This window comes from Camelus ferus, chromosome 9, assembly GCF_009834535.1.
Source record: "Camelus ferus isolate YT-003-E chromosome 9, BCGSAC_Cfer_1.0, whole genome shotgun sequence".
Lineage (NCBI taxonomy): Eukaryota > Metazoa > Chordata > Mammalia > Artiodactyla > Camelidae > Camelus > Camelus ferus.
In genome coordinates, this window is record NC_045704.1 from 31,365,652 (window position 1) to 31,376,545 (window position 10,894).

Below are 10,894 nucleotides of genomic sequence, written 5' to 3' on the forward strand. Positions count from 1 at the left end.
TGGTCTCGAGGTTGGTCTCTGAATAGCTGAGATTTTATTAGGAAGATCATGTTAATATTTTTCCCTAAAAATACTGAAATCCTCTAACAAGTCTAATTATAAACAATCTGATTCTATACCCAGAAATGCTAAAAAGGGTAAGTAGTAAATTTAAAGATTATTGAATCTTTTGGTAGAGTTAGTCTTTAATTTTAATGCATTCTATAGTAAAATAGTTAGAAAGGAAAATGTTCAGTATAAGGATAACACTGTGATTGGCATATAGTGGGCCCTCACCTGATGTTTGTTGAATAAGTAAGTGGCCATCTAAAGAGACAGCCTGCTTTAGTGCAAAGAACAGTAAGGGGTTGTTAGGACGCCTGAGTTCTGCACCCAGCTGTGCTTTTGACTTGCTAGGAAGGATTATCCTTCCCTAGATCTCAGGGAATTGAAAAGTTGCATCTGGAAGGTCTCTCAGGGTCTGTCTCATTCAGGTGTGTGCGAATTTACCTTCCTGTTTTTCAGGCATTAAGTGCAGTTTGCTGCTTTCTAGCTTTGGACAGTTAAGTTGGACCAAGGGATTTTAGCTTCTGGTTATTATTGTTCACACAGTGCTTCTTGCTTGCGGGTGTTATTATTATTTTTCTCCTAATCACTAAGGGGACTTTTCAATATGAGAGCTAGAACCGATCATTAATAAGGTCTTATGCATAAGTACATCTAATTATTTTATCTAAATGATTGTCTTTGCCCCTGTTCTGACTGTCTGAGTTACACCATCGATTTCTGTTCTCAACAGTTTTTCTGTTCTCAGATGCTTCTGGAACCACTTCACATTTTGATTTATGCCCTTCATCAATAAATTATCTAGTTTTTTCCTGCATGTTTTTAGATCAGCAGGTCAAAAAGTACAAGATTGTTACTTCTATCAAATTTTTATGGAAAAAAATGAGAAAGTTGGAGTTCCGACAATTCAGCAATTGTTAGAATGGTCTTTTATCAACAGTAACCTGAAATTTGCAGAGGTTAGTGGTAATTACTTACTGTATTTTATATGCAAGTCCTTAGGGCTTTTAAAATGACTAGTAGATTCAAAAACTATTACTTTTAATCCACGAGAACAGTTAGAAACACAAATTGTTAACAAAACACAAATTTTAAAAAGTATGCCGTGCTTCAACTTTGTCCTTGTAGGAAGAAAATAACCTTAGAATTAAGATTGAACTTTCTGGATTTTTGGTGCCAAAGAAAATATCAACCTAATCTGTAACTTGAAAACTTTTAAGTAGCTTAAAGCAAATAAGATTTGTGGATTTTTTTGGTCATTTCACCCAGTTTAACATTTTACCCAAGTATGTTATCCATATATATCAAAAAGAGAATGTTTACTTTTCCTCCTTCAATAAGAGACAAAATAAATTAAACTCACTTACTGTAAATGAACAAGTGATATAAATTTCTTTTAGTGTTTACTGAGTATCTTCATGATGTTAGTAGTACATGCTTGCAGTTTATTTTCATTGTATACACTTCTGAAGGAATGTTCTGGTAACCTTTAACAGCTACAGTTATTTGTTGAAATACAAGGAATAGTTTCTTTTGGTTGATGACAGTTTCTTTATTATACTTGTAAAAACAGCTTTTCCAAAATCTTTTAAAAATATAAACCCAAGATAGAATGTCACTCTGTACTCTATTTGAGACCCAAGGTTGTAGACCTTCCTGACCTCTGGGTGTCTGTGTGACCAAGGATCTCGGACCACTAGAGACTGTGGCTCATTGGTGCTCTTCTGTACACTCTGTGTTCATGCGCAGATCCTGTTACAGGACATCCATGTGACGGCAGAACCACTGCTTGGTTTAACAACCATGACTATTTCATGAACATTTCAGGGAAATTTTTTTTCGATACTTTGATTCTAAAAAATATATATCCTTTTTTTCCCCCTTTAGGCACCATCATGTCTGATTATTCAGATGCCTCGATTTGGAAAAGACTTTAAACTATTTAAAAAAATTTTTCCTTCTCTGGAATTAAATATAACAGATTTACTTGAAGACAGTAAGTATAAGACTTTTTAGTTTGTTTTTCAGAAATAGTCTGTCAACTCATTCACATTAATTGTGAGTTGGAGCTTAATAGGATATGAGTTTTCTAAACAGCATTTCAGTATCTGAAGAGTCTGGGAATACCAAGCTAGAAATTTATTCTGAGAAAATAATCAGACTTATAAATAATATTTCGTATGTAAATATGTTTATGATTAAGAAACTAGAAGTACTCTGTATGTTAACCAGAGGAGAGTAGTTAAATGAATTATGGTGTATCTGTACAACAAAACTACTGCCATTAGAATTCCTGTTTTTGAAAACCATGGTTATATGAAAGTGGTCATAATGTACTGTGACGTGAAAGGTTAGTATGTTTGGTGATATTTTCTGCAAGAGGAGACATACACACACACACACACACACACACACAACACACACACACACACACACGACAGAGTTATGTCAGTATGCAGGTATAAAATTATTGGAGAAAATTCATAGTAGCATTGACAGTGGTTACCTCTTGCTAACTGAAGTTGTAGATGCTTTTCAGTCTTCTTATTTATACTTTCTTGTATCTTTGAATTGTCATCAGTAGACATTTTATAATGGGGAAACAGTCTAGAATTTAAAAAAAATTGTCATTTGGTCAGAGAAAATGCCTTTAAAGATATCCTGAATCCAAGGGAATCCAATTTAAAGTTTATAGGGATTGGGAGGGATAGACTTTATTGCATCCATGAACATATCCTTTTTAAAGCTTAACTTTTCTTTTTAATCTTTTTAATGAAAGAATGCACTTTAAAACCGCCTAAAGTCCCCTCCGTCTCCCCCCGTTTCAGCCCCGAGGCAGTGCCGGATCTGCGGAGGGCTCGCCGTGTACGAGTGTAGAGAATGCTATGACGACCCTGACATCTCCGCTGGAAAAATCAAGCAGTTCTGTAAAACCTGCAACACTCAAGTCAGTTTCACTTCATTTAACGCATATTCCCTTAATAAATAGTAGATCATTTGCATATACAGCAGATTTCAGGTTTTGAAAAGTCTTCAAAGTCATAATGAACATTTAAAAATTCATAGTTAGGTGGCAGTGTTTATGCCTCGTCTGCGTATTTGATAGGCTGCTTTCACTTGAAGTCCTCGGTTGCTGTGTATGGGGATGTAGTCAGTTAGAGTAAGTGGAGCCCGCTCGCTTCAGACGCTGAGTTTGGCTCCTTCACGACGTTCTCTTCATGTTCCCTTCTAGGTCCACCTGCATCCCAAGAGGTTGAATCATAAATACAACCCAGTGTCACTTCCCAAAGACTTACCGGACTGGGACTGGAGACACGGCTGCATCCCCTGCCAGAAGATGGAGTTATTTGCTGTTCTGTGCATAGAAACAAGCCACTATGTCGCTTTTGTGAAGTATGGGAAAGACGACTCGGCCTGGCTCTTCTTTGACAGCATGGCTGATCGGGATGGTACTTTACAGACCTTTCATCTACCTGTGGCCACACCCGAGTTTGTAGTGGGGGCGTTCCTAGTGGGAGAGCCTGTTCTGAGTAATACAGTAGTGTTGTGAAAAGCCTTTCAGGAATATCTTGGTGACACAGTCTGAAATCTTGAAATGCATTAATAGCTCTGCTCCTAAACTAAGGAATAATATTGTTATGATATTTTGACATGCATATAGTCTTTAAAAAAAAAAGAATCTGAAAATTCTTACTTGAGGCTGAGAAGTTTTATGTTCAGCTTTGTCTTTGACTTTCAGGCTCCTCTCATTTTCTGCACAAGCCATAGTCACCATTCCTTAAGGACCTATGTGCCTAGGTCCCTGGGAGGTACTTTAAGTCATTACACCTGAACCCTTGCAAGATGGGAATGATTCCTGTTTTTCTCTTATTAAAACTGAGATTTAAGGTGCCTGAGGCCTCAGAGCTCGTATTTAACTCGCTCTTTCTGACCTCAGTATTTATGTTTTTTATCCTTAACCATGTTGTCTTCTAAATGACAAACCTAAGAATAGAAGTAAATACCTTCTTTGGAAAAGTAGGCTTATTCTGTGTGTAATGTGTTTCTTCCTGAAGTTGGGGATATACTGCACCTTCCAGGCCATCTTCCAGGATGCTCTGTCATTATTTCACAAATACTTACTGAGTGCATGTGAAGTGCTTGGGGCTCCAGTAGGTTTCAGAAAAATTAAACTGTTGTCAAAGCAGCCATACACCTGCTTGTAGGGCGTTTACAGATTAGGACGGGTCCCAGGCAAGGTTGTGAAGTGTGACTTATGTGTTCCTCCATTCTTCTTAGACCCCACTCTTTCTTTAGCCACGCTCTCCATCCAGGCCCCACATCTTCTGGTGCAGCCCCCCAGTAACCCAGGGCACCACTCATGGCAGCCTCTTGATCGGATGCCCAAGCTCTAGACCAAGGGTTCCCAACATTTTCTCAGCTCTCCGACGCTTGAGGGATATAGCACAGCCCCATCTGTACATGTGTCCCTACCCCAGTTACAATTGACATTTAACAGTGTAGCTCAAAACCATAGGGATTCCAGACATATTTGGAAAAGCTACTGGAGGCCAAACCAGAAGAGCCTTTCCTGGAATCCCTAAGATCACGCCCCATAGCATCTTCATTCAGTCTAATGAAACGTAAAACGAAACTCTGCTAGAGTCAGACAAATGCATGTTGAAATTTAGGGGAATAAAATAGTGTTCACTTTACTAGCTCTTTCCAAGCTGGACAGGCTCCCGTGACGTGCGCGGGGAGCGTGAAGAGGAGGCTGTGCATGGGTGCGTGTGTGGTGTCGTTCCCTGACTGAGCGCACAGACAAGCCTGGGAAGCAGGTTTTGGGCTTTGCTCAGCATGTGTGCCCTTTTACTAGTTATATTCACTTTTGGTCCCAGAATCCTTTCAGAAACCAAGAAATGAGACTGTCAGGAGTTAAAAAGAGGATTTAACTTCTAGAAATCAGAAGTAAAACAGGGTCTTTCAGATCCTGAAAATTAGCCTTCACTGAATTTGTAGAATTGTAATGTTGCTTTGGTGGGCAGGGCAGCAAAAGGGTTTAGAGCTTTCCTGCCCTCAATTCAGCTCTTGCTCTTTTCCATAGGTGGTCAGAATGGCTTCAACATTCCTCAAGTTACCCCGTGCCCTGAAGTAGTAGAGTACTTGAAAATGTCTCTGGAAGATCTGCATTCCTTGGACCCCAGAAGCATCCAGGGCTGTGCACGAAGACTTCTTTGTGATGCATACATGTGCATGTACCAGAGTCCAACGATGAGTCTGTACAAATAAACGGGGCCATCTGGACAGGTGCAGAAACTGAATGCAAAGTTTTCATGTTGCATTTCACTCGAGCTGGCAGTTTTGTTCAACGTCCATTGCCGGCAATGGATGTCTTTTTGGTGATGATCCTTCAGAAAAGGATTCTTGAGTTTAAAAACAAATTGCTTTTATGTTACCGAAGTATTTAATAAGACGCATTTTGCACTCTAGAAAGTATGTTTGTGTTGGTTTTCTAAGAAGTCTAAATGAAGTTATTAATACCTGAAGCTTTAAGTTAAGTGCATTGATCATATGATATTTTTGGAAGCATAAAGTTTTAATTGTGACAGTTTAAAACCTCTTTTAGTCCATTGAGAATGTAAATAAATATGTCTTCTTTATGGACCAAGAAATCATTTTTCCTTTGTAGCTAACGGTTGCCTTGAGGAGGAGACATTTTGGTTTTATTAAGAGTCTACTTTCAATCCAGTTATTAAAATTGTACTGAGTTTGATTTGTTAATTCTTTCCTATATAGTGCTGATTCCTGCATGTCTGCAATCTGCTGAAGTTCTGTGTTTCTGCAGTAGTGGTCAGAAAAGTACTCAGATTCCCTTACTGGTGTTTTCTACTTGTTCTGGTTTTGAGATAAATGAGTGATTTTGTCATAAAAGTCCATTTTGATGTAATTTTCCTGGGGGACTAGAGCATACAGCTCTTCATTCATAGTAGTAACTGTCAGCTAACAGTTTTTTTTTTTTAAAGACTCTATTTTATGCAATGAGGTACAGTAAATTTTACTAAAATATTGGCGTGATAAATATATTATCAAACATATCAAACATAAATAATATATTTTGCAAACGTGAACATTAATTTGGCATATAGGATTACTCACTGAAATTTCCCTGAAGAGATGTATTGGATATCTAAACTTCTACTATTTTATGTAGGATTGTTCAGAACTTACATTTGATCAATCAGTCCCCTCACTAAATTCATTTTGATTTCCCTTGAGGTAATGACAGTTACGAGTCAGATATTTTATTGAACGTTAGCAGCAGCTTCGCCCTCCTTCTGATTAAATAAGTAGAAAATGAGTGTTTTCTTAGCTCCTGTCCGTAGTGTGTGTCCAGCTCACCAGTGGCCGCTGTAGACTAGAAGCGTAGGTTATAAATGTCAGTGCTGTGGAATGTGTTGTGTGTGGCGTTGTTGTCTCTCTGGAATGACTTCCTAACCATGCAGAAAGACAGAAGTTGTCATATGTGTATAGCATATGACTTCATAAAACATTGAATGTCAAAAAAAAAAAAAGGAAAGAATCTTCATAAACCCTGCAGTTATTTTTTTAAAGTCATGTTTACCCTTTGATTGTCATTCCATTTTGCTAATATTTATTAGCTTTATAAATCATAGTAAGATACAAAAATTCTTTCATCTTGTAATTGTTTTCATTTTTGAAATGAAAAGGTACACAACTTTTGTATGAGGTTTTGCTCAGTGCCTGGGTAGGGTGGTGAGACGGATACTAGACCCCGGGGTCAAGGGTGAGAACCTGGGCTGTGGGGCTGGCCCTGCCCCTTCTCCGGGGCAAGTGAGGGGCGTGGGATGCATGATCCTGGGTCATTTCTAGCCCTGACCTTCTACCAGTCCAGTCACTCCTTCATAAATATGTGTAAACGGGTGAAGGAGCATATCCATGTGGTGGTAAAAGACCATCTGGACGAATGATTAGGAATCTTCATGTAGGTAAGACTCGATTTAAAAAGTCTTTAAAAAGAAAGAGAAGACAGTTCCTTTTCTGTAAAAATTAAAACAAAAAAGTTGAGGAAGGTCTGTCCTGTCTGGCCCCTCGTGACAGAAGACTTGAAGAAGACGTGTGTGGCTGCATGCTCCTCTCACGTGGGCGTGGAGGCTCTTTCGAGCAGAGGGGCCTCAGCCACACATGGTTTCGAAGGACAATTTTTACAAGTAGAGCTTCCCATCCTTTTAGTATCACCTGGGGAGTGAGCACCCAGTAGAGGATGCAGGGCCTGCTATGGTGGTTCCTTTGGAGGCAGGGTCCTTCCCGGCCCTAGGTGCTCCCCCACCCCCACCCCCAGGCAGTCCTTCCTTGTTCCTGCTCCCGCAGAGCCCTGGGTGTCAGGTGGGCACAGGCAGGGCCGGGCTGTGTGACACCAGTGGCCCATGTGCCTGTTGATTTATTTAATTTTTAGCCTTAACTTAAAAAAAAATATTTTCCTGTTGGCTTTTTAAATGTTTTGGTTATCCTTTCTTCATGTATCCTATCATGTCTACAATCAAGATGGCAATATAGTAGAATGATCATAAGACAAGTCATGTTCTCCCACTGCCATTAAATAGACACATGTGAGTGTGTCTGTCTGTGTGTGAGAGTATATATTTATGGGGCGTGGGGAGAGAAGAGCAACCATGTCATAATGTGTTCAGTCCCTCACTATCAGCTTTATAAAGGAGTTGGACTCCATCCACAAAAGAATGTTTTATGACTGGGAATACCCGGGGGGAGGGTATAACTCAGTGGCAGTGGCAGAGTGCATGCCTTGCATGCATGAGGTTCTAGGTTCAACCCCCAGTACCTTGATTAAGAAAATACATAAATAATAACCCCCCCCCCAAAAAAAGACTGGGAATATCCATTGCAATCCAAGAGAAACAGTAATAAAACTCAAAAAAATATAGTGGTTACAATTGCTAGAGATTCTCTCCTTAGGCTAGATTAGGATTTTTATAATTCATATTTGCCAAATGTTATAGGTAAATAGCTTCTTTCCATCCTATGGATTCGTTTATTTTTTCACATGATTCACATAATTCAGGCACAAGGGGAAGATACGGTAGTTAATCTCATGGCACTTGCATTGTTGCTCAGATTCCTATTGGGCGAACATGGCGTCTTCACCAGTTCAGAGGCGTTACTGCCCTCCTCTGGTGGATTTTGATAGCCAGCTAGATGATTTCGCATCTGCTTGGGTGATCGTAGACAGATGTGAGTGGGGAATTCAGAATTGGGCCTTAGCTGAGTGACTGCCTACCAGCAAGTATTTCTCAGACACTTGTTACCTAGGACTGTGACCAAAGGAACATGAGGCATGGTCCCTGCCCTCAAGCAGCTTACCACCTGCTTCTGCCAACAGAGTATCTCCTCATGGTTGCTTAGCCTATGTGTCAGGTGCCAGGTCCGGGGATACTCTGGGAGGCAGCGAGGTGTGACAGAGTGGTGGGCCAGGGGACAAGGGCCCGGGGTCTAGCCCTTTCTCCATCGCTTGCTCTGTTAGTTTTGGGCAACATCTTGACTTCTTTGGACCTTAGTGTCCTCCACTATATAGCAAAGGGTGGGAATATCGAATTTCATAGGACAAAATACAAATTTCTGGGTTCCCAGCCATGCATGCCTGCTGGATCAGATTCTTCAGGAATGGGGTCTAGGAAGTGCCAGAAGCTCCGCCAGGTGAACCTGGCCCTCAGCCAGACTTGAAAAGCCCTGAACTAAAAGATCTGGAAAACTTTCTCTTCATGTGACTGTGTGATTGCACAAGGTTATTGTGTTAATGACTCTGCATACATGTGGGTAATTGTATGTTTCTCATATTGTGTCTCTGTGTTTGCACGTGAATTTCTGTCAGAAATGAGTTTTAGTATCGATGCCTCACGCCGCTGTTTCCTGTCTTGGGAACACACTTAAGAGGATATTGGATGTTATTTACTTGGACATTTGCCTTTCGTTTAATTTCTTTAGGGGAAATTGAGGCTCTGGGAACCAAAGAAATGGAAAAACAAAATTGTCACGCGAAAGAAAAAATGTAAACTATCTGCTACTTTATGATGAAAATGTTAACCTTCTATGAGAAGATTCTTCTCTGGGGTAATAGGTCCTCTTGTCATAAAGTAAAATGTCCTTGTTAAAGTAGGGGGGCTGTAAGGCTTATAATGAAAAATGAGACCACCTTCTCGAGGAGATGTTAACAACACGCTCACCATTCTCCCTCAAAGAAAATAATACTTGAATTCCCCAAGGCAAGTGGGGGTGGTGGGGGAGAGTGTGGCACAGCAGAAGCGTGCAGGAGAGCGGGTGGGGGGAGGGAGGGCCGGCCTGAGAGCTGGTTCTCTGTGCCTCCTGGGGTGGCATGGCTGCTCAGGGGCTGGGGCTTCAGAGAGTGGGGCTGCCTGCGGGGGGTCAGCTTTGTGTTGTCTGGTTTCCTTTCTGAACTTCTGTTGGAAAGGAGAGGAAAAAAAGACTCTTCATCTTACTCTAAAATCCTGGAATAGCTGAAGGGTCTCTCTTGAGTCAGAAAGCAGTGGTAAAGAGCTAACCAGCAAACATGGCCAAAGAAAAGGGGAAAAAATGGTAAAGAAAGACTTTCCTTCCTCTGGGCGCAGTAAACGTCAGTATTTGGAGCAGGTCACTCAAGAACCCCATTTGCTTTCCTGACCCTCTGGCTTGTCAGTGATGCTGTTTTTGTTTCGCTGTATTTTAACGTCATCCTGTAACACAGGTCAGGGGCAGGCCAGGTCCGGAGGGATTGTTCTTTGGAGCACACAGCTTCACATGTGATTCTCTTGCACTTTTAAACCCCGTCCACTTGTATTTTTTTGAGAGAGACTGTATTGGGGACTCAACTGTCCTTGGTTTCATTTTCTAAAATGGCCTATAGTACTCCTGAAAGTCTTAGCATCCTGTCATAAACATTCATTAAAAAAAAAAAATCCCGTTTGGAAATTCCCATGGAACAAGTAGGTCTGGGCAAACTGGTATAAAGGAGCACATTTTGTATCACATTTCCCATATTTGGTATCTTGTTCAACATTTTTTTTTTTTTGGCCTGACAAACATTCTATATTTATGAAGACATTCTTTAAAAATAAAACCACATAAAATATCCCTTTACTGTCAGATTGCTCTGATTTAGCCTTAATTTTGTTAAATTTTTTAGAGATGATTGAAGTGCTGCTGTGGAAAGAAATGTACTATATATACTATTTCTGTATCATTAAAATTAAATTTTTATGGTTCTTTTTCATTGATTTCTTTGGGGAAGGGTTCTGGGTTCTGGGAAAACTGGAGTTGAGCACAACTTCCTAAGTGTTTGCAGTGGTGCCAGGAAAGATCACTTGAGGAAAAGTCTGTCCCGGGCACACCTGTGTCTTCGCCAAGTCTCTGCCATCATCACGGTAGTTTTAGAAAACCTCACAGCCTTTTTCTTTTCTGGGAGATGTGCCAGTAGTCTCTGGGTCGCCTCCTGGCATCACGGTTCCGTGTAATTTCTCGAAGTAACTTGGCATCTCTGAGCTCCAAACCTAATTAAAGCTCGATTCTGCTCAATTCAGTCTCTCATCCACTCCAGCCAGCACTGTTCACCTCTAAACATGGCCCAAAGCTGTGTGCTATAGACGAGTGTGTCCCGGTCCCTCACAGCTGCGAAGGGGTCACCTAAAGGCTCCACTTCTCTGTATCACCCAGAGGAATGATTACATGATGCTACATTGGCTGAAACTTGTATCTTCTTTTAGGTAACTGATACAGCAAGCCTTCCTCAGGAATCACTGTTTGGAGTTTGTCACTTATTATAGCTAGAACGGTCCGAGTTGAC

The 10,894-nt window shown here is 40.6% G+C and overlaps 1 protein-coding gene across 8 annotated transcripts in view; it reads left to right on the forward strand.

Moving 5' to 3' along the window:
* CYLD (CYLD lysine 63 deubiquitinase) overlaps nt 1-10,316 on the forward strand; it is a 64,072-nt gene extending 53,756 nt beyond the window's left edge. For all 8 annotated transcript variants that reach the window (XM_032486294.1, XM_032486290.1, XM_032486293.1 and 5 more), the window contains 5 exons: nt 872-1,004; nt 1,933-2,041; nt 2,874-2,992; nt 3,278-3,494; nt 5,129-10,316. In XM_032486294.1, the coding sequence (XP_032342185.1) occupies nt 872-1,004; nt 1,933-2,041; nt 2,874-2,992; nt 3,278-3,494; nt 5,129-5,313 (763 nt within the window). In that variant the 3' untranslated portion in view covers nt 5,314-10,316. The remainder of the gene's footprint in view (nt 1-871; nt 1,005-1,932; nt 2,042-2,873; nt 2,993-3,277; nt 3,495-5,128) is intronic.
* The last annotated feature ends 578 nt before the right edge of the window (nt 10,317-10,894 follow it).